The 24,831-nt window shown below is 40.5% G+C and overlaps 1 protein-coding gene across 1 annotated transcript in view; it reads right to left on the reverse strand.

Moving 5' to 3' along the window:
* Positions 1-7,044: 7,044 nt before the first annotated feature.
* Positions 7,045-24,831, reverse strand: part of INO80 (INO80 complex ATPase subunit) — a 69,906-nt gene continuing 52,119 nt past the window's right edge. Inside the window, exons 28-36 of the mRNA XM_052782118.1 lie at positions 20,757-20,851; positions 16,888-16,960; positions 15,070-15,228; positions 13,619-13,721; positions 12,980-13,068; positions 11,964-12,119; positions 10,722-10,881; positions 9,683-9,901; positions 7,045-9,074 (exon numbers count right to left, since the gene is read on the reverse strand). Of these exons, the coding sequence (XP_052638078.1) occupies positions 8,857-9,074; positions 9,683-9,901; positions 10,722-10,881; positions 11,964-12,119; positions 12,980-13,068; positions 13,619-13,721; positions 15,070-15,228; positions 16,888-16,960; positions 20,757-20,851 (1,272 nt within the window). The 3' untranslated portion in view covers positions 7,045-8,856. The remainder of the gene's footprint in view (positions 9,075-9,682; positions 9,902-10,721; positions 10,882-11,963; positions 12,120-12,979; positions 13,069-13,618; positions 13,722-15,069; positions 15,229-16,887; positions 16,961-20,756; positions 20,852-24,831) is intronic.

Here is a 24,831-nt window from a genome sequence, read left to right on the forward strand (position 1 = left end):
CATCTTTAGAGCTATTTGAAGATCCATTTCAAAGAAATACCATAGTACTATGGCTGCAAGTGAGACTGAATCAAAGACAAATCTGGATTAAATGTCAAGACAAGACACGTCTAGTGGAATGGAGAAGTCATCTACAAAAGCGTTCATGTGAACTCTATGGAAGGAACAGGAGGAACAAGAAGAAACAATATGCAAAAGAGCCCTCACATCAGCACCCGCCAGATGCACGGAGTGACCAAAAAAAAGGGGTTTTTGGATGCTGGTTTTCAAGATCCTCTAAAAGTTTGTATAGTCTGAACATCCCTTCTGTTTCCTCTGCTTGCAAAGGAAAACCCCGGAGCTTTGTCACAGGCAATGATGCGTTATTCAAGGCTGTGTCCGGCCGCGTGCCATTGCATTTATTGGGCAGCAGCACACTCCGCTCATCAGCACGTACCTAATTGCAGTCACATGCCAAAAGCTTAATGTAGTTTAAAAAAATAATAAAAAGCAACATTCAGCCAACTATGCGTGAAATTTGCTGACTCTTCCATTCTTAAAAAAAACCCAGCCACCTTCTATAGGCTGAGTGAAATACAGACACTGTGCACTGCCAGTTAAGACTGACTGTGGGGAGGATAAGGGCTACCAAAGGTGACTGCTTTGAAGACACTTCTGTGAGGAAGTTAGATGGGTTTTAGAGCAACTGTGATACAAGTTCAGGCTCATCTATGGAGAAAAGTTACTTCAGTTAAAGAATTATGTGAGTTAGAAAATAGTTGTTCCCAATTAACGCAAACATTCTTTCTCCGCAAAGAACCTACCTGGGAGGGGAGTTACTCAGGAACATTGTTGCAGAGCAAGCATCATAAAACCACTTGTCCACGCCGTAGCTGTAAAATTCTGAAATGCACTCGCTAGCCTGAATACAAATGAGAATTTCTGTGTTTGAACTCTACCATAACATCAGTGGAAATTGTAACACCAGAATTTAGAAGAAACCTGAAAGACAGACACGTGAAAGACAGACGACATCTTATCACGGTATGGAAAGCGAGCTCCCATCTGTGATTTATTCGTTCCTAGAGGAAGGCCGAGATGAGAAGTTAAGATGTAGGGATACATCAGAGGAACTACAAGAATAGATGAGAGGTGAGATAAACAGGAATTGCTTCTCCTAGTAGGATAGCATTTGTTAAATACATCTTGAGAAGAAAGCCATTAGTTTCTTGTTATGAATAAGAAAATTTGAATAAATTTAACAAATAGTCCAATCCTACACATCAGTTTTGTGTGACAGTCCAAACCGGTAGTAAATTTCCAAATAGGTTCTAATCTCTGAGCAACAATAACAGTTCTTCTTGGTTTTGAAAAAGTTGGTGAAGGTTTATTCAGAGTAACCGTGCGCACAAACTACACATATGCTTAGCTTTATCTTAATTCACAGGTCTCATAACACTGACATGCAAGGCTATGAGGGTCATGCATTTAAAAATTAACACCTTTGAACAGAAACATTTCTCCTGCCAACCAAAAGCCCTGAAGACAACACTTGGGTCTCGAGAAGAGTTGGGTAAGGCTAAGGAGCAGGGAGGAAAAAACCAGGTGCTTGCAAACAAATGTCACAGAGATGACAAGGGATACTGTAGTCCCTGGGTGCTTAGAAGCTCACATCGGCTCCTGTTAAGTACAGCAGACTTAACACAACCAGCAATACTGTCAAAGAAGGAAGAGACAGTCCATGGGGAAACTCAAGTAGGTGCAAAAGTGGTGTTTCAGTGTTTTCCTCCCCTACCTCATTCTATCAGTGATGTTCATCAACTAGGGAAGGAAGGAGTCATCATTTCATACCTGAGTACTGAAACGCTTCCTCATGCCTGGGATGCAAACGAATTCCCTCATATGCCCCTAGAAGAACATTATGTAAATAAGAGTTCAGTACAAAATGCCTGGAAGACCCATTAGCTTTGGAGTAACTTCACTTTCCTGAGGGAAGAGGCAAGAGCTAAGAAGAGGGTGAAGCTGGAGGAAACCCAACTCATCTTATCATGCATTTCTCCATTTCATAAGGTGTTTCTTGCAGGCTTTTCAGAGGAGCAAATGCTAATCTGAGTGCTACAAGAAAGACTTGTTTACAATACAGACCTGATGGTTGAATCTGAGAGCCGGGCCATCTGTAGCATCCTAGTAATGATGATCCTGAGAGAAAGGATGAATTGCCCCTTCCCCTCTCTCATTCACTGCTATGCACCTGGTGCAGGCTGCAAATGAAAAAACAATCCTTCACAATTCAGTGAGTGCTTACACCTAGGAGCGTAAGACATGATTGCCTTTATTTTAGTGTATGTGTCTCAGTTATACTTCACATGCAAGCAGCATCCCTTTGGACAGTGAGCTACAAATTGATTTTCTGGCCACTCGAGCAGAAATTTCCAAAGGACAGCAGGGAGTGCATCACCGTCCCTTCCTGAGCAGGAAGGGGAGCACAAGACATGCCTGTAAGGCTTCCTCAGAGTTATAATGTGTGTTTCAGACTGAATAGTCACCAAAAAAGAAAGATGGAAGCAGAAGTGAGAAGCTGAGGAGCCTGTAAGTATATCTGGGAGCAGAAGCAGGCCAGCTCGCTGCATGGAGAGTAGGAGATCAGGACTAGCAGTGCAGTGGTCACAGAGCAGCATTTCCCAAATTACCTCGATACACATCCTGCCCCCAAGTGATTTTATCGATTGTGCTCTTCCTCCTCCCAGCTGCAACTCAGCTGTTCCTGAGCTACGATCAAAGTAGTGCAGATCCCTCTTCCTTCCATGCAGAGCTTTTCCCACTGATCTTTGTGTGCCTCCCCCACTGGGAAATGCTGCTAAAGGAAATACTTTGGGAATATGGGAATAAAGCAAGATACAGCCCTAGGCAGACAGAAAGCTTTCTACAAACAGAACATGAGACAGCAGATACACTGTGGCGGGGAAAGCATGCAACAGAAAGGGGAGAAGGCAAGGAAATAACACCACATTTGGACAGTGCAGTATTAATACCCTGAAGGTAAGGATTAAAGCACTTCTAGGTGAAAACCCTCCTGTAGTAACCTGTTTATGTCACTGCAGAATAGGAAGAGGAGGTCTAGTGGCTGACTAAATGACGACAACAGACTTGACCCATGATAGAAAGAGAAAATGGCTTGCAGGCTAATTAATCTCCCCTTGATTTAGATTAAGTGGACTCCAATTGATCACAAAATAATTAAAAACAGAAGTTTGAAGCATTCTGAAAACACCATGAAGCTAAGGAACCAAACCATTTTTAAGAAGTGGTAAGAGTTTGTGTGGAAGGGACTGCACAGTGACTATACAGCTAAACCCAAGAATTTCTGAGGACAGCGTGATGCAAGTCCCTGTCTATCTGATACACGTGATTTTACAGAGGAGTCGAGAGGATACTGAAGTGCTCTATTTTTACAACATAATGATCTTACATGTTGGCTTTCACAACCTGTCTGTGGTGAGCAAGAAGTTTTTCTCCTGCTTCTTTGATGCATCATTTGGCTTGGGTTTTTTTCCCAGCTTTTTTGCTTGGCTTTGCCATCCTCCAGGGTGCTGACAATTAACCACATCCAGAGAGAAGATGTAGAGCAAACTGCACTGGGGCTCATAATGTTGCATTTTATCAGTGGCCTGGCCGGTATATCCTGTCCACATGCTTAAAGGTTAAATTCAGCATTAGAGGTCAGAAGGAAAACCCCTTCTCCTGTCTGCAACTACCCTGCAATATTTTTTGAAAGAAGGTAATAGTTTCAATCACTCTTGCTTTCTGCCAGGAAAATACTGCAGTTGCAGTTTTTGGTCTTTAACTATTAAAGACTTAATTTTATCACTGCTTTGTAAGACTTTGTTGACCATGAGTGGCAAGTGGGAAGAATGGGTGTTCTGGTGACCCTGCTGAACTAGACGTCCCTTATAGGCTAAACTATGAAAACGTGTGTGAGGGTGGGACACGACAGCGCTTCTTAGTCCTAACTTCTCAGATGACCTACGAAAATTATCACCTTTAAATGTCTTCAACAGTAGTATTAATCAGTGAACTGTATTTAACAGTTTTGCAGGAACTGGTGAGTAAAATGCTATAATCAAATAGCATGAGGAATATACAGCATTCCCAACATCCCCCCAAAACATACTGACATCTATTTCACCATTTCAGCTTAGAACACAAACTCAGTTCATTCAATATTCTGTTTCTGCCCGTAGCTAATACCTTGATCCCTTGAAGGAAAGTGACTTTCACCAACTGCAATTCATCCTTTCTCTCAGGATCATCCGTAAGACAAGTGCACAACACACAGTCGGAATGAAAAGATGCTCAGACTGAAACCGCAAAGAACAAAGCTTCAGCGTGCACGTCCGTTTTACTCACTTCAACAGAAGCGTTCCCCACAGCGTTGATCACAAAACTACCTCCACCTCCTTAAAAAATTCCCAGCCTTTGTCTTTCTAGCACTACTTCCTTCCCCAAATGAAGAAATTGGAATAGGACAGCTGTCACATGAATTCTTCCTAATTCCTTGATTAATATCACAGAATCTCAGTTCTTCTATGATGCATACTACAAACAATGCATCTGCTTAAATTTAACTTTTTACAGAAATTGAACTGGATATGATGTAGCAGTTCATTTACTTTACTGCTACATTAGATCTTCCTGAATTTGTTAGCCTGACACAAGTTTCACAGAATCACAGAATCATTTAGGTTGGAAAAGAGCTTCAAGATCATCGAGTCCAACCATCAACCACGCCCACTAAACCATGTCCTGAAGTGCCTTGTCTACACGCTTTTTGAATACCTCCAGGGATGGTAACTCCACCACTTCCCTGGGCAGCCTGTTCCAATGCCCGACAACCCTTTCAGTAAAGAAATTTTTTTTAATATCCAATCTAAAGCTCTCTTGGTGCAACTTGAGGCCATTTCCTCTTGTCCTATCACTAGTTACTTGATAGAAGAGACCAGCACCCACCTCGCTACAACCCCCTTTCAAGTAGTTGTAGAGAGTGATAAGGTCTCCCCTCAGCCTCCTCTTCTCTAGACTGAACAGCCCCAGCTCCCTCAGCCACTCCTCATAAGACTTGTGCTCCAGGCCCCTCACCAACTTGGTTGCCCTTCTCTGGACACACTCCAGCACCTCAATGCCTTTCCTGTAGTGAGGGGCCCAAAACTGAACACAGTACTCGAGGTGCGGCCTCACCAGTGCCCACTACAGGGGGAAGATCACCTCCCTGCTCCTGCTGGCCACACTATTTCTAATACAGGCCAGGATGCCGTTGGCCTTCTTGGCCACCTGGGCACGCTGCTGGCTCACATTCAGCCGGCTGTCAACCAACACCGCCATGTCCTTTTCCGCTGGGCAGCTTTCCAAGCCTGTAGCGCTGCATGGGGTTGTTGTGACCCAAGTGCAGGACCCGGCACTTGGCCTCGTTGAACCTCATATGATTGGCCCCGGCCCATCGATCCAGCCTGTCCAGATCCCTCTGTAGAGCCTTCCTACCCTTGAGCAGATCAACCCTGCCGCCCAACTTGGTGTCCTCTGCAAACTTGCTGAGGGTGCACTCGATCCCGTTGTCCAGATCATTGATAAAGATATTAAACAGAACTAGCCCCAATACTGAGCCCTGGGGAACACCACTTGTGATCTGCCACCAACTGGATTTAACTCCACTCACCACAACCCTCTGGGCTCGTCCATCCAGCCAGTTTTTCACCCAGCGAAGAGTACGCTTGTCTAAGCCATGAGCTGCCAGCTTCTCAAGGAGTATGCCATGAGAGACAGTGTCAAAGGCCTTGCTGAAGTCAAGGAAGATAACATCCACAGCCTTTCCCTCACCCACTAGGCGGGTCACCTGGTCATAGAAGGAGATCAGGTTGGTCAAGCAGGACCTGCCTTTCATAAACCCATGCTGACTGGGCCTGATCCCCTGTTTGTCCTGCACATGCCATGTGAGCGCACTCGAGATGAATTGTTTCATAATCTTCCCCGCTACCGAGGTCAAGCTGACAGGCCTGTAATTCCCCGGATCCTCCCTCCGACCCTTCTTGTAAATGGGCATCACATTGGCAAGCCTCCAGTCCTCTGGGAGCTCCCCCGTTGACCAGGATTGCTGATAGATGATGGGGAGTGTCTTGGCAAGCACCTCCACCAGCTCCCTCAGTACTCTTGGATGGATCCCATCTGGTCCCATAGATTTGTGAGTGTCCAAACGGCGTAGTAGGTCACTATTTCCTCCTGGATTAAAGGGGGTATATTCCGCTCTTCGTCCTTGCCTTCCAGCTCAGGGGGCAGAGTACCCTGAGGATAACTGGTCTCTCTATTAAAGACTGAGGCAAAGAAGGCATTAAGTACCTCAGCCTTTTCCTCATCTCTGGTGGCAATGTTAATGTTGTTTCACAAGCAGATAGGCTACCGCTACTTTTGCCACAACTTGGGATGCCATTTGTCATTTCTTTTGAAGATTAAATGACTTAAAGTATATTTTTATATAATCAGTTTTTAAAATAATCAATAATTTAATCTTCCAAAAGTATAGCAGGCAACTGTACACATTACATTTTTGCAATCTTTTCAAGTTACAAATTATTTTTTTCTCTCCACTTTGGATTACAAATTGATGCAACTGTCTAGCAGTTTGAAAATCAAGACTGCACGCAAGAAAGTCCTTTCAACTCCCACTGAAGGAAGAAAAAGAAAAAACTGTAGAGAATGATGTCCCAAAACAATCAACTGTATTGAATTCAACCATCATAGTTCAGGTACTATGTAATTACACATATTATACTTGCTTCTTTTTTCTTGTGATCTGCTGCACACCACCTATAATCAGTGAATACAGACATGCGATAAGGGTACAGTTGTAACTGAAAAAGGTTACAAACGTGATACTTGGAAGAGTGTAGACCCTCTAGAGCATTACATTGAGCAACATATGTCTCCAGATGCATTTCCAGATGCACATCTTCCATGCTCTCTTCCCTAATCCTCCCATTCATACTACTATATGCATAAAAAACACAAAGACACTGATTTACATAAAATTATCTCACTCCATTTTATTTAAGATTTTCTTCTCCAGTTAGTAAAAGAAAGATGTGTCTCTCTTTATACATATGTACAAGTTCAGTTATAAAAATAGACAGCACATTCAAAGAGAAAAAAAGGCTTGGCATTTGTCTGATTCCCTCTAAATATCATATATACATGTGAATAGGAGGGGAAGGGGGAAGTCTTCATGAGTTAATTAAACACCACCTCCCCCTCAATTATCCCCTGCAAATCTGTTTAAAAATCAATCTAACTAAGCTCAGTTCTGCTATTTTCAGGTGTGCAAATTAGAGGCAGAGCCAACAGGAAGCACTCGCTCCACACTGTAGGACGCCAGGCAAAGGATTTGGGGTTGGAAAAAAATTATAATAATAAAAAAAGTTATCTTCCACTGTCACAGCCCAGACCTGCAACTCAGCTTGCTTCTCTCTCAAGGGATGAAAGTGCCCCGGCAGAACAGCCTTTTAATTCAATGTGTCAGACAGAAGAACTGCCCCACACTTAAATCTCAGTGCAATCCAGACAATGCTTACAGCAAAGCAAGGGGCTACGGGGGAGGTTGTGCATTGAGAACGGGGAAGGAGCAACCAGAGAATGAGAACACAGATGGGCACTGGCAGCGCTGCCTTCTATCAGCCTTACGGGACATGGCTACTGGTACCCGCACACCGCAGTGAACTCAACCAAGCTAGTATGTGTGATGATCACAAAGATGAAGGGAAAACACACTAGAAGAACAGTCAATGGATGGCTGGGATACAAGACAATTTTTTTTCCCAGGATTTGGCTGGAAGGGGGAATGGCACAGGCCTCTCTCTCTCAGGACTGTTTTTTGTTGCTACCCTCGCAGCACTGCAAGCTGCAGAACCATGCTCTGCTATGGCACAGTGAGAGGAGCAGCAGCAAACTCCTCCTCGGCACTTCAGCTTTCCCTCTTCTTGAGATTTGTACAAATGGAGCTTTATTTTGTTTCTAAGCTTTTAAGAGTTCTGCACACCTCAAAAGTGGGAGGAATCATTCTGAACACAGAGAGTGTTCATGCTGATGAGAACTCTGAAATGCAAACCAAACCACTGCTTGTGGTTTCTTCCACTGCGTGAAGCAGAGGCAGTGCTGCTGCTGCTCTCACTAGGCCTGCCAGCGCTCTGCATTCTGCGGCTCTGAACCTCTTCCGGACAAACGGTGCTGAAAAGAGTCCATTCCCTGGAAACCACCTGAGACGCCTTCCTTTGCATTTCAAACCTTTAAAGAACCCAGAGGCCCACACTAGAAGAATCAAGATTTTTTCTGATTACACGTCATCTTCAGCTTAGCCCCCAATTACCCCCGCACATACACTGACCAGCTGCCAGTACAGAAATGTCTTGTGACTCTACAGTATCCTGGGGTTCAGATACTGATTTCATTGGATAAAACTAACACTGGGTTCCACCTCAAGCTACAAGAGAGAAAGTGTACTGGTGTGTCTTCAAGCACACACAGCTGCAGGGTATTGCATGGAGTAGCTGGATGCCTTCTTGGGAAGCTTTGTCAGATGTGTCAATAAAACACAAGCTATCACTTATCCCAGTTACCCCAGACTCCCTTCCCTCCTCGCAGCATCTGCAAAGATAGTTTTTTGGAATACACATAATCAAAGTGCTCACATAAACCACCTGCTCCCATTGTGCTTTGATTTTCTTTTCACACACGTGCTGGACAGCAACAAGGCATTCGTTTGCATGCCTTCAACTGGCAGGGTGGTCTACTCTGAAAGCCAACACAGTTCAGACAAGCTTTGGGGGTTCAAAATTACTACCGACCACCTGAGGTATGGGCACCTTTGCTTTGCTTCCGAATTGGAGTTTCTGATATGAGACTGCTGGTCAGGTTTAAGCTTTTGGGGGTCCCACAAACACTGTTTCCTTTGCTCAAAGGGGAGCTCAAGGGAGAAGAGGCGCTTGAAGGTCCAAAATCTGCAAGTCCAGAAGGCCGAATAATTGCTGTTTGTAGAGGGCTACTTGCAGACATGCCTAGCAATGGAAAAGAGAATCAAATTCCATGTAAGCGTATTACTCCACCTGTGGCTCTTCAACAACAAACAATATACTAACAGTCGGTCCTAAGACCACCCTGTATTCATGGTTTATCAGAGTTCAATGAAGAGGGATGTCCTTAAGATACAAAACGTCTTGCAGTTATACCCTGGGCCGCCTTCAGCTGGTGTAATGCTGAAGCTCCGTCACCATCAGTTTAGCAGATTTTGGAACCTGATGCTGTAACTTCAACATGACAGCAATGCAGGAAAGCCACAGCCATACCCACGGGATAAACAACACTATCTCATTTGGCTGGACACCAAAATAAAAAACAAGAGGAAAAATACTTGGTGTGAGATAATTCAAAGGGCAGACAAAACTTCTGCAGGACTCGCTTCTCAAGGTCATCTGTGGTGAAACTGGCTATCCTCTCACACCATTACCATGTCACATCGTGTATTGCTTGGATCTTGGAATATAATGGACAAGCAATACCAACAACACTTTTTATGTATTTTTTGACAGGCTGTAAACAACAATCACCCAAACTCATGTGGTTGGCTCTGCTCTGGGTAGTCTGCTGCCTCCCCTTCCCCACATACCTTTAGAGACGTTGTACCCGTACGCTGCGTATGCTGCTGCAGAGGCTGCTGCTGCCCCTGCTTTGGCACCTGCCATTGCAGCTGCACTTCCTGCTATTGATTTCCGGCTTCTGCCTTTCCCGGTGCCGCCTTTTGATCCACTGCCCGACCCTTTAGGTCGACCCCGGCTTCGACCTGACTGGCCTCTCCCAGTGAGAGGTGTATCTTGCATTGAAACACCTTAACAAGAAAAGAATGTTAAAACAGTAACTGCTATAGTATTTCGGGTGACTCGCAAATGAGTACAGCACCTAACTACCTACCACCATTTACATTAGTACTGTTCCTATTAACTGATACTTTCATCTACATTAATATGGACACTGTTAGCAAGCAGCGATCCCATGAAAAGAAATTATGTATACAACACTTTACTCTTCATTAACCACATCTTATTCTAGCCAGCTACTTGTCATTATTATTATGAATCCAATCCACAAATAGGTGGAGGATTTTAGGTTCTACATCAGGATGAAGCATTTTCTTACTTGAAGATAGATATGAAGTTTCTGCCATCTGCTATCTCTAAAGAAGCTCATCAAGAACTATGGCTCTACTTATGTCAGTATAGAAAAACTATGGTAGCTAAAAACATTTGCCATTATTTAAAATTACAGCTGCTCCAATCACCTATTGGAAATAGACAACTGCTTATTAGCCCAACAGCAAATTCAAAGAAAAGCTTAGAGATTAATAGTTCTGTGGTTGTCTGTAATTTGGTAATATGCACATAATGGAAGGCGAGCCCTCTGTAACACAGGAACAAAGGACAAAACTTTTAAGAGTAACTAACACAGAAAAGAGGAAAGTGTGGTGAATGACAGACGATAAACAGATTTCCTATCAAATCATAAATAATTTCTCAATGAACAGGCAATTTTTTCCCCAGATTTTGCCAACCATGCATATACTCTGGTTAAAATGCAGAAAATTTATCACATAGACATACAAAGTCAACGTTTAATAAATGTTAGTAGTAAATCAAGGCAAAAGTACTGACCATTCATGGTATCTGAAACTGAGCCAGTAATGGAAGCAGGAGAGTTTGTTGCCCTTGACTGAGGTGCTGAAGAAGCTGGATCATCCACAATCACAAGCATATCACTACTGCTCTCATCGGGAGGGATAGAGCCCATATGTAATTCACTGCTAATGGATATCTAAACATGACAGAGAATAAAGCCGTTCACTTCTCAAGTTAGGAAAGGGAAGGGTACAAACATAGTAAGATCTTTAACAGACATACAATCACAAGTAATTAATTGGTACTTGTTCTGTTCTCTCTCTTTTTCTCTATGTGAGACTACCAGCATGATACAGGATCTGCCTAATCACAGCACACCCTCTATATACATGCTGAGCAGCAGTAAAGACCTCCAGGAGCTACTTAATTTCAATTCATGAAAACAGATGTTAAGAAGCAAGAGACTAATGGTCTCAGCAGAGATTCAAGAGAACTGCTGTTCAACCGTGCACCTTCAACTGCAAGAAAGAAAACAATAGGATTCTTAACCTCCGGCTACTGCTAATAAAAAATCTTGGTCAATAAGGGAACAATGCAACATAGGAACCTTAATCAACACGGTACAGAACGAAATCATTTGCTGCCAAAACCAGTTTGCAATTCTTTACAAAAAGATGAAGGAAAGTAAGATGTGTGCCACTGAGAATTTAAAACTTAAATTCCAGAGGAAAAACCCCACACTAATTCAGAATCAGAAGCAAGGAAGGAAACAGAGAAGGAGATGTAGATGAGACTAGCGAGGAGTACGTACGAAGACACTGAATGTCAAGGTGCTATTTGAGGGATACTGTTTGGTCCAGGAGCAGAAAGAGACTGTTTTTGCTATGGAAGGTACTGGTATTGAAAAAGGCACACAGTTATAAATGTGAGCATGACAAAGGCAAGAAAGAGGGAGAAGAAAGTAGGAAGACAGTAAGTGGGACTGCAGGCAGGAATGCAAAAATTCCAGGGGCTGAAAGGGCGGAGAGTCAGGGCATGAACATGCTGTAAGAAAGGGAGGCAGAGAGCGAATGAAGAGGGATATAATGAAACGTCAAATAACATGAGGAGCTGTAAGGCACCATTAGCAGCTGTTGCGTTTTCAATAAATTATTTTCATTTCCATGGTTCCCCACATACTTGAAGTTCTACACTAGCTAAGATAACAAAGCAAGAATCCTACAAGATGTAAGGCTACAACTGAAATAGCATATAGCTTAAAGCAGCAGTGAGTCCTACCTCACTGAAAGGGCTGGGCATGGCAGAGTCTACACTAATGAAGGAGTCATCCCCATCAGCAGACAGGTTGGAGTTATCAGCTGAGGGAACAAATGGGATCACAAGGTTCATGCCCTCTTTCTTTCTCTTCCCATCCAATTCATCTTCCTTCTTCTTCTGAAATAAATAAAACAGTACCAGGAATGAAAAAGACGATAAAACAGAGGAAAGGGAATAAGCAACCCCAAATCTCAACTTCTAATGCAGTATTATAACTCCAGGAATGCCATGTCCAGAATTTCCCAGAACAAGTTTCTGAAGGACACAGTAACAGATCCCTTAAAGGCTCCTTCTTTAGATTTAAGTAGGGCTTGGGTTTTTTTTCTTCTATTTCTAAAATAGCTGGAATGATGGAGAATTACTTACAGAATTACTTTGATTTCCATTACCTTTTGGAGTGAGCCTGAAATTCCTTACCATTACACAAAATTCCAATTAATTAATGCAAAGCCTCCCTGTCTCAAAAATTCAGATTTTTCATAAACTAGTTTTAACGATCTTTTCTAAACAAACTGATCTTCCCCTTGTTCCACAGAAGCCACATAACTATATAGGTTTTATCTGTGTTTGATGTTTCATTTACACTCCCTTTTTGTCCTTGCAGAACAAAATCTTGATTAAGTCACCATTTTATATGCTATAGAATGATCAGTTGATCATTTTGGTTTTTTCAAGCATGAGTCTTCAAATTGTTGTGTGTAGACTACTGTGATCTACAGTGTTGTTTGGGTACGCAGTACTTCCTTGTTTTTCAACTTGCTCATGATATTAAAATACAGTTAACTATGCATTACGTATTTTGTAATATCCCTCTTCTGTGTAAGGAAGTGCCACAGATTGATATTCAATGCTGAAGGGAAGAAGGCTTTACTCATTAGTCTGCCTTTGCATAAAATGTTTCCACACCACATAATAGTGAGCCTGAAGCTCTTCCAGCTCTATCACTAACACAGGCAACCTCCTTTGCATCAAAGTACCTTTTCAGCATATTTTTCCCTTTTACGTTTACGTTCCTTCACACGATTTGTTTCTTCCTGCTGTCGCTTCTCTTCTTGACGCTGACGCACTGCCAGAAAAGAAATACAGAGTTGTCACCACTGGAAAAATATTTCATATCCTTTCATGAAACTTACAAGAAATTCTAGTTCTAACAGAACTGTGGAGAAAAGTCAGCTGTATTAAAACTCAACCACATTGAAAACACTACTGTATTAAAACTATTTGTATCCAAATTACTCGAAATTCTTCTTTCAAGCAACATAAAAGCATATACCTCTAATACAGCTTCAAAAGTATGATGAAATACAGCATTTTTACTAATACTTTTCTTGTTATGACCTACATAATTCTTGTCGAAGCTTTGTCATTCATGAACAATGCAATGATCCTGAATGAGTGCCAATAAAAACTTTAGCGCATCATCATGTCTCTCTTGCACAACTTCATCTTTCACTGATATGAAACCAGCTTGTACTAACAAGAGTTAGCAATACAAAAAGAGCCAGGAAACAGAAGTTGTTATCAGCAATACATATGTTTGTAGAGATAAAACCAGAGATTTTGTAAGCTAATGAAGTGGGAGATGGGGAAAATGCTGCAACACGAATTTCACATACATTTCTTTTCTAGTTCCTCATCATCCAGCAGAAGGCTGACCACCTCTTTTGGCTTCAAGGTGTCAGGTTTGAAATTGCCACCTGAAATAACCATTCGTTGGATCTAGAAGGAAAAAAGATAGGAGAGGAAAAAAGGAAAAATTACTCAAAGCAGCCTTGAACCATTCTCACTACCTTTCACTGAAAGCCAGCCAAAAAAAGATGCCAGCACATCTGTGTAAGACGGAATTGACTCAGCTTTTCTACCATACCAAAGTTAGTAGCAAAATTTCAGGGAAGATTTCTTAAGAGTATAATTAAGAGTATAAAATATGAGAAGCAACCGAGCTAGAAAGCAGTAAATTGCCATTCCTTGTGCAAAGCTGCACTTCTTCTAAAGCACCATGTAACAAACAACAAATGATAATAGTATTAATATACTGCTGAACAAAAAGAAAAAATACAGCAGTACTCCTGTCAGGTATAAATTGCCAATCCAATTTTTCAAGTAATCTGCACAGGGGATCATGCAGATCACATTCTTAAAGGATACAACATTTTTAGCCTCCTTGACTGAAAACTGAATCTCCATATTGAGTCAGTGTCTCAGTTTAAGCAATTCACTCAACCTCTATTACTGCAAGTATATAGCCCCCCTCCCTCCCCAAATTCAAAAGCAACAAAGAAGAGTTACAACTTGGCAAAAGAGAACAAGCTTTAGCATAAGTCTATTTTGATGATCTGGATCACTAGCAAAAAGACTACACTTTATTTTCAGGTTGGTATCAGGTGACTCTAGTGCAGTATCCTAGAGAAAATGGGTAAGTTTCAACATGGGAAACACGAATGCATTCAGCTGGAGATGCTTCAGTTGCTGCAGCACCATGATCAGCATCTAATTAATACAAAACCTAAAAGACACCCTGAGTACACAAAACATCTGAATGTTGTATATAGTATACCTACTGCTGCCAAAGAAAGTGAATCTGCTTAATTTTTTCTGGCCAATAAAGTGTCATGAGGTTTAAAGTTTCTAATACACTTACTGCTTGATGCTGCAGGACACTGAGCACTTCTGGCAACCCTCACACCTCAAATAATTTTCACTTGATTACCTTCAAAATGTCTTTAAAAAAAGATTCAGCTGTGGTATAACACGAGAGGAATCAGTAGCCCTGACACAGCAAAGACAGAAGCTCTAGTCTAAAAGAAGCATGAGTAGTTTCACTGGATCATAAGAAATAGTTTTCATGAAGTCAGTGTAAATAATCAGTTTCTTCCTAGTTCATACAATGCAGCTGTAATGCTGCTGTGTTAGGGACACAGATTTGTTTATTTGAACAAAGACACTCCCTTTTGGCTTCTCTTCTGTCTCCCTGCAGATACTTTTTCTGTTTCTTCACTCATTTTGATACGTGTTTTCTGACACCGTTTCTGTAACTTCTTGTTCCAGATGATTTCTTTATTCCTACCTCACTCTTTTCCTTAGCCCTTTGTAAGATGCGCTCCTCAATGGTGCCTTTACATATCAACCGGTACACAGTGACTTGTTTTGTTTGACCCAGCCTGTGCGCCCGGTCCATGGCTTGCTGGTCTACTGTTGGGTTCCAATCACTGTCATAGAAAATTACCTGCAAAAGAACACCAGAACAGAAAGGATTAAATGAAACCATTCATTTAGAGCACCTGGTGATTAAACAAACAAAAATCCAATACACTGATAAAAATAAAAGTTCTACTGTACACCCCCCAGAATTACCACTCCACTGCAGGCTGTATTAACCTAGCTTTGCCCAGTCGTATTAAGTCTTTTCCATTGCATTTCAGATGAATTCAAACTAATTGACACTGTGAATGTTTCAATTTCCACAGAATGTCTTTAGTACCTTCTTCAACAAATCTGCTTTGGAGGCACAAAATTCCTAAGTTTGTCACCACATTAAATCACCGTCTTGTAATTAATTATAGGCTAACCACATCATGAACCCATTTTAGTGTTACTTACCTTAAGAAGAAAAAGCCCATAAAATTAGAATTTCACGTGAAAAGTAACACTCCAGGTTTTTTTTCTTTCAAACCTGGATAAAGTCTAGTCTAGTCTAACACTTCTAGTCCTTTTACTACAAAACTGAAATGCCACATTACATTCATATTGCCCTATCATTCCAATGGTACTTTATGCACAGTAAGCACACAAAACAGAAACATTGAAAAAAAAATTTTAGACAGCAAAGTATTCAGGAAGTTACAAAACCACAGAACTAAAAATGCTTGTGCAAGGAGCCTGCAGGAGCATGCCTGTGCTTCCATCTGTTTATTTCCTCTGTTGAAGCAACTTCAATTGAGAGAACTTTTCAACCCTGAAAATCCTACAGATACTTGCTTTCTTCTGATTTAAGTGACAGCAAGATATGATGGGATATTTAAAAAAAAAAAAAGTAATATTTTTGATTCAGAGATCTTTGGCTTTGTGTGGCTAAGGATTACGTCTGTCTTGGGGTCAAATCTGCATCCACGCGAGGTACTGGGTTAGAAACACAAGAATAGCTGTTATTGAAGAGAAAAATGGTTCATGTAGGTCAGTATTCCTTCCCTAGTGATTAGTGGCAGCTGATCCAGAGTGCAAATCCTTGCAATTCACCTACATCAGTATGTATTTACACCTTAGGTGAGTAGGTGGGAAGCAATTTATCCTTCCTGACTAGCTGATATTCAACTACAAATGACTTGGTACTTTTAGAGGCATTGCTTCATTCTTCTGTGCACAGCAAAAAGGGCAACTGATACCTGTTCTACTGATTCCTTTGCAGCTGAACCTTAAGAGCAGTCATACATGAAACATCATTCACTGTATGAAAGTGTCATTTGCATCTGTAGACCCCCTCAGTCATCCAACTCCTTTCTAGACTCTGGTACTAAAGTATGTGGGGAGAAGAAAGATATGTCCAACTACAACCAAAAACTGTGTACCAGGTGTCCAATATTCCACAACTTTATCATGAAGGTAATACTATATTGTAAATATGAGCAAAGTAAACAAGGTTATTCAATTTCATTATGTGAATGGCAGTACTAAAAAATATTGATCAGCATGGTAAAGAGTGTCAACTTTCACACAAAAAGACCAACTTTCCAGAAATCATGAGGCTGGGAGGCAGGAGATGAGCAACTTGGGAAAAATGGTGGGTGGAGGCATATGAGGCAGGAAAAGCAAAGAAATACTTATACTGAAAACTAAACAACAGTAAGCCAATTTTTTATTCTGTATTACTTTACCAAACTTCACCTACCGTATCTGCAGCTGTAAGATTAATGCCCAAGCCTCCAGCTCTTGTGCTTAACAGGAACACAAAAATATCATTCCTGTAGAGGAAAGATTAAAAACCCCTTATTTTGTGCACGATGAACAAGAAATAACCACAGAAGTAAATTTTTTGACCCATATTAAATGATCAGGGCTATTTCTATTACTTGAACACTTCGGAACATTTTGTGCTGTTCATGGTCAAGAAAAAAAAACACATATGAATGAGTGAGACAAGATAATCTACAAATCAGGAGTGTCAGAACATGCAAACATTTGGTTTGCAATAGCAGCTTATTAATCTCTATCAAAACAAACCAGGGCTTGTTTACCTTGCCCACATTGGAAATGAAGATTTCATATGGACAAAGAACAATTTATTGTTTCATAGAACTGATCAATGTTAAAATATCTTGCCTTAACAATGCTCAATTGATAAAGAAAGAAAAATAAGTGTTGAAACTGTGTAGATCCAAGTTTTGTTCTAAATTCGGTGCTTTGAACAGAACAAACAACTTGGGGGGGGCAGGCAGGAAGAATAATCTTAATATAAAGGCAAGCTGGCAAATATAGAGGTACGTTACAAAAGGACAAGGGTCCATTGGCACAAACAGAAGTCCTTCAGTCTAAGAACTTCTCAAGTCTAGTCCTAATTGTGTTGCTGATTCAAATTAAAAATTCTAATCTCTTTTGTCCACTTTTCTTACCTGTAAAATGAGAATAAATTGGTTCATTTCAAGATAGTTATGTAACAATTCAGTTGTGATTGACCATAAAATGTTTCAAGGATGTAGACAGTACTAATGATCAGATACCGCACAAAAGCAAGAGTAATTCATTTCACTCTAATTTCTTTGAAACACACCGTCTGTAAGTGGACTCCATTATTACTGCACACATGCTGTCCTTCCCACCTTGGAGCATTTTCAGTCTACACTAGCTGTCTTACATTTACGTACCTTGGGGCTCCTCAGACAGCATAAAAATTGATGACAAACCAGTTGCCTTTGGCAAACGTGGCCCTCCAGACAGAAGGCTGTAGTAGAATATAGATTGTCATTCCACAACACACTTCAGGAAAGCTATCTCTGAACACCTCCTTGGGAGATCCACAAACCCTAATACAGTCATACTAGCCCCAAGGGTTAGACTTGCTGGCACCAGATTTAGGGATGCTGGCTGCTAAGAGAGAGATGAGGCATCCCAATACCTGACTTGGAATAATCCTCTAAGCCTAACAATCCTTTACATAACTGAGGAAGGTGGGGCACACTAGTCAAGTACCTGTAACAGTGCATTAAGCCCTAGCTACAGTCTGAGGAGTCAGACAAAATGAACAATGGATGTTGAGATTCAATGGCAGTTCTAACCCTGTGCACGCAGAAGACAAAGGAGACAGGTCTATACGTAGGATGACCAAGTACTGATGAAAACACAAGTGTAACAGCAAAATCAGGGTTTCTGCTAAGGTTGTAAACCTCACTAGTGCCACTGGGGGGTCAGCGGTATTTAAAAGTGTTTAACACCATATGGATCTGTGAACAGGTTGATGCAAACAAAGCAGACAGTACCAGTAAGGACTCCAAAGAGGCTGACATACTGTACTTTGACAGTGACAGAACAAGGCCCTCTGCTTAAGAGAAGACACTCTGCAATGCCACGTTCTTTTGGTACCACACTGTCTGTACACTAGTGCATGCACGTAAAGCACCAGAAACTCCTGCTGAATGAGCAGCATGGGTCATTTCCTTCTTGACTAACTATGTGTAGGCAGCCTGTCCTTGAAAGTCCACTCATCAAATCTAAGGTCTTTCTTGCCCTCCCTGGAGGAAGTGTGACTGTATGGCAGGCTATTACACATATGCTAGTACAACTCAACAAATGTAAAAAACTAAGGGGTTTGGAATCCATATCCTTGCAGGTCAAGTAGAACTATTTTCTCAGGACTCAAACTCCACGACATTCACAAGTAGCTGGCAAGTCTGTATCATAAAAAACGGACTCTCAAAGAACCCATTCTTGTCCAATTTCCCCCTGCCCCCCTAAGGAAATTACCAATAGACAACAGAAATTATTATGAAAACTATGAATTAACACACACAAAAAAAGTGCCAAGAACTCTAAAATTAGAAAGGTTTCTGGCAGTCCAAAATCTAAGAGTACAAAAATCCATTCTGAGCTACGGGCAGCTGGGAGGAACTGAAGCTGAGCTGTCAGTCTCTAGACTTTATCTTGCAGGTACAAGGCCAAAAGAGTCAGCAGATGCCTGCTTGCCATGTAGGCCATCCTTGGCCAGGAAATCTTTTCACTCTTGTGACAATAGTGGAACGTGCATATAGACAGTCACCTGAACATCCAGCTGTGAAATGCTTCTGGAAATGCCATATGGGAAGGAAAGAAAGTGGACAGTGCCACAGACTACAGGAACAAATTATCATTCTATAGCTATATGTTTTCAGCACCCTGCTAGGATATCCTGCAGGACAGTTTAGTCTCAGTCAGGCTTTTTTCCTGGAAATATTTCTCATAAGTATATCGTATATAAGAGGAACTCAACTAACATTTTAATAGGAATTCTTGTTTACACTGGCTGACCTACATCTCAAAGGGATTTCCTGCCAAAATGATTATTTTCCTTCAGTTGTTCTATTCATTAATAAAACCAAATTCTGTTCATTAACAAAAACAAATTTCTTCACTTCTTTTGGTTAAAGAACCTTACAAGAACAAGAGTCAGGATTCCAGGAGGACATCATAACCTGCAAGAAACCTGTTTCTGACACCTGGAAACAGGAAGAAAGGTACTGCATGGTCCTCTCACTTACTTCAGGTATTTGGCATGCGTTCTTTTCAAGTTTTATTGCTCTGAGGAATTCACTATAAGACTCATCATTGCAACACAGTCCTTCAGGTCTTTAAGCCTCATGAACCAGTGGCCTGAAAGGCTGTATATGGCTTCCCCTCCTATCTTCAGCTGTGATACCTTGGGACCACTAATGCAAGGACTATTCTCTAGTCTAGAATGCTGCTTTCACCATGCAATAAACAACAATCTATGAACCTAACTCCTCTGAAAAAGAAAAGCAACCTTCTTACAAGCTCACATCAACATTCAGGAAGGGTAACCTTACTGTGAACTACCATACCAAAGTGACACCCTGTCAAGCTATAACTCATGATTAAAAGGAAACTTAATAATGATAAATTAAATCATTAAAAATAATGCACCCTAGTAGAGACAAAGTTATACTAAAATATATTAACTTCAAATACGATGATTACACACTGTTCTTTCCTGATGTGCTCATAAAAATGGCAAGAATCCATTTTGTTTTAATAAATGAAAAGGTTTAGCATATCTTACTATCTAATAAAATCCCCATTTTATCACTTGTACATTAGTTTAAGATTTCTTAATAAAACATGCTTAAATAGTTTGTTTTGCAGAAAACTAGGTCACTTTGAAAGCTCTAGCATATGCAAGATTTTCAATCTCATCTTCACAGTGTCAATTGTCAGAGTATATAATAAACAACAAACATTTGCTGCCTTTATACTGAGCTTCTTTACAAGCAACAGCATATTTGGAATGGCAAGAAGCACAATAGGTGGGTACACTAAAATTGCTTCCAATACTGTTTCACAGATGACCAATTCCTAAATACAACTGGGTTCAATATCAACACCAGTGACTCCTGGTCAGCAAACCACCTAGAAAATGCTTCAGATAAACGAGATCCATCTGATATCAGGAATGATAATTTAAGTGCAAATTTCATTTATTTCCATTACATCTTATACCAACTCTCTATCTACACATAATTTAGCACAGAAACACCTTGTAAAATACATTACCTGTTCTGAAAATCTGCTACCATGTCCCTTCGTTCAGAAATCTTTGAAGAACCATCCAATCTCATATAGGTATGTTTCCTATAAACCATGTATTCCTGCAAAGAACACACACCAGAAAAATATAGTTGCTCTTGAAACTGTTCAGTCTTGATTCTCCCAGAAAAAACAATAAAAACAGAACTGCTACTTTAAAAAAAAAAATTATCCCTAAATGTCATCAACAAATATGCTATAATCAATCTTATGTAAGCGATACTTTAGGAATTCAGAAATTAAAGCTACTCAATCATACGTCAGTTTTTGCATTTCATATAAGAGACAGATGATGATGTCAGTTCAGAGTCGGGTATGCATTTGCTGCACTGCAGACAATGTTATGGTACATGCCTTTTTCTATAACAAATAGGTAAATAAAATCACTAAACTAGGAAGTCTGTTTTCACAAAGTCTAAATTTTTACTAAATCCTGAGCTTTGACTGTGTAAGCGAACCTTTCCTAACAAACCTACTCTCTCTGCTCCCTGATGATTTTAAACTATTTGACAAGTGGTTTTAAAAACCCAGTACTGTACAGTAATGCCTGTGCAGGCTTTATCTCGCTAGTAAAGAGCCTGTGAATCTCACTGCATACACGAACACTTTGAATATTACATTGGTGTGTAAGCCCACAGCTCATGCCAAGCAGCAGAGCTGAAACCATTGCCTGGGACACAAATCAAATGGCATCAATCAGGAATGTTTTAGGCAAAGGCTTTTTCCAATGAGAGACATTTTTCATGCTCTAAGGTACTCAGCATTTTCTGATACCTGTGCAATTATCAATAAAATCTGAATTACTTGGAAAGCTCTTCAGACTATACAGATATCCATAGAGTTTCTTTGGAAAGATACCCTCTGATATTTTAACTGTGATCCATGCTGACAAGATGCAACTCCTACTAGTTACATTCATTAGATTTAACCCTACTGGTGCATGCGTCTTTTTGAGATGCTGTGACTGCTACCGAAGACAGAAAGGAAACAGATGGCGCTTTAGCAGCAAGAACTATTGGATTCATCTTGCTCCACAGCAGATACAGAACTGATGTGCTGTGAGAAGACATGGCAGTGCTTGCACTCTAATGAACCTTCTGACAGTATCATGCTCAGTTCTCCTTTTCACCCTATCCTTCAGGGCTCCTGTTCCTTTTTGTTCTGCTTCACTACTGCAGAAAAGGTGAAAGAGCTGCCATATTGCAAGGAACCTGGGAAAAAGACTTCTGTACTGGAAAGAAGCTTCAATGTATGGCAGATGAAAGAGAAAAATGGGTAAATAAAATTAACAATGGGGAAATTGCCAAAGTCACCCTTGGTCTACCTATACAAAACAGAGCTTATGGCTAGTATGATTTCTTGAGCACAACAATAGAAGTTTAAAGCAGAGAACAGCTACTTCACCACACACACTCAAGCCCTAATTTACTATTGATTTATTCCACCTCTGTGACAGGTTTCTGTCACCAACTAAAACCAGAGAGATACAGTTGTCAATTAGGCATTATGTGACCTTTTCTCCAGATTTAATCAATCCTTTTTCTATTATCACAAAGGCCTTTTCCTTCCATCTCTTTGTTACTGTCTTTTGTGATGATTTTATGATTCAATCTTTCAACATCTTGATTTAGTCTTCCCTCATCTATTAACCATCTCTTCATTAGTGTCTTCTAAACAAACTTCAGCACAAATAGAAAACAACTTCTTTCATTCCATTTATCCTTATCCCAGACCTTAGACGTTTCCACTAAGGCACAAATTACAAAAGAATAAGCTATTCTACACTTGTAATACAGGCATTCATAGGTTGTCCTCCCCACCCCACAAACTAGCTTACTACATTACCCTTTAGCTAATCATCTATTCAGCACTCTGCTTAACAGGTTCTGGTCTGCCTCCATCCACCTTCCTTTGATCAAGAAGGATACTTCACAGTAGTGTAACAGTGCTTGTATGAAACATCTTTTTTTGTGAACTGTTTTTATCCACTATTTTTCCAAATATTAACAGTAAATTCTTTCAATTCACAAAAAAGAAAAAAAAGCATTGCAACTTAAGACTACACTTGTCAGCTGTTTAGTGCTTTAATCACTCATAAAAATGGCATGGTTTTAGAGAGAAAAAAAAAAAAAAGAAAAAGAGAGAGGGCAAAGAAACTCTTTAAGTAGGAATATACCTGGTTTGTACTGTAATTGTGGAAGGCACTTGATGACTGCTCATTTTTCTAGTTCCCACAAGGAGTGGTGGGGTGCAGGAAGCCTCATGGGGAAGCTTTAATGTCACGGAGACACTTATACTAGACCTGCTTGAAAAATGTACCTGCCAATCTTGCTTAGTGTAAGGGGTCACCAAGCCACCAAAAGCATCAATCTAGGAAAAATAATGAAAGTGGCCCTGGCAACAGAGTACCTATACAGGAAATGAACAACACACAATGACTCGAGTATGGTAAGAATGCAGTGCCGTTAAAGTCAGTGCTCCTCTGGGCTTTGACACTGATACTTTCTCAAAAACCATAACATGTTTTCATAGTCCAAACTGAGTACTCTTATGTTTTAACACAACTAATAAACTTTTGGTAGAATGTAACTAAGACATTTGACTTCATGCAGAATATAATTTGACCCCTCATCACATGAATGCAATGTGATTCCCACTGAAATAATGGACAATTACTCTTCCATACGGGAGAAAGCAATCACATTGAGAAAAACGAACATCACAATCTTAAAAAGTATGAAATACACATCTGCCTGAAATAGCAGTACTGAACTTATACTTTATCCTCTTCTGTTGAAAGAAAATAATTTTCCTCTTTGTATTTGTATCTGCCATTTTATACTGGCTGAATTAAGCAGCAGTTCTTCAGCTGAAGCTAAATCAAACAAACATGGTTTTATAACGTTGTAAACAATCTTTTGTGCTCTCTGCCCTGCACAGATTAGGTTAGTATGATATCGTAGCAGTTACACTGACACAGTCAAAATACAGTTAAAAGAAATAGGACATCTTATGTTGTTTCATATTCAAGTAGGCAGAGGGGATGTATTCTATCTCTGGCCAGGAAAAAAATAAATATCTACCACTACACAACTTTTGCAAGGATTTTTTTAAAAACTGAGTATTTGCTTGATTCTTAGCTTGCTTAACTCCAGCTTCTGTTACATGGGTAGGGAGAAGAAAAACAGAGGACTTGGTAGGTGGCTTGTTTGGGTAATAAAACCCAACAAGTAAAGTTGAGAATTTAGGAGGTGAAATAGCAAAATGCTGTGCTCCCAAGCCTTCAAAATGGAATGCTAAGAGAAAAGACAGACACACTAAACACTCAGCTTTATGAATTTCATGGTGTAATGCAGGGTGTCAACAAACCTGCACCATGTCCAATGTTTGCCAAAAAGACAGGCATAGGAAGCAATGCTGGGCAAAGAGCCAAAATACAGAATTGCAACCATTCAAGTTCTGTTTTTCCTCACAGCAGCAAAACCTAAATTCAGCTTCTGATTTTTTATTGAACTATTAACTGCTGACCTTAAAACGCTCTCCTGCTCATACAGGCTATTGATTCAGGCTTCTCACTTTTTCTCTTCAATTTATTGGGGAGAAGATGGTATCCCATGTCAAACACTGCTGAGGGAGCCCATGTACACCTAGGACTAATGGCTGAAGGATCACAGGATCTTGACATTTTAGCAGTACTGAAATTATACTGCCAAATGCAAATATTTTCCCACCTACTATGTATTCACAGTCAGAAAACTTCAACAGGATTGCCTCTTTGAAACCAATGTGCATCAAGTCTCCTAATTCTTGCTCAGAATTCAATAGTCACAAAAGTCATTACTACTAATCCTTCACTGATAAGGGACAGAGACATTGTGACACAAGATATTCCTTTTTTCAGATGCAGCTGAAAACTCAAACTTTGCTGTTTTCAACAGAAGCCCAGAGAAATAAAAGTATTTCTCTTTGTAATCATTATAAGTACTACCAATAGGAAATCAAATTAATAGCTCTCCTACTAATGTCTCTTCAGACTAGCTCT

Source organism: Harpia harpyja, chromosome 3 (assembly GCF_026419915.1).
Source record: "Harpia harpyja isolate bHarHar1 chromosome 3, bHarHar1 primary haplotype, whole genome shotgun sequence".
Classification (NCBI taxonomy): Eukaryota; Metazoa; Chordata; class Aves; order Accipitriformes; family Accipitridae; genus Harpia; species Harpia harpyja.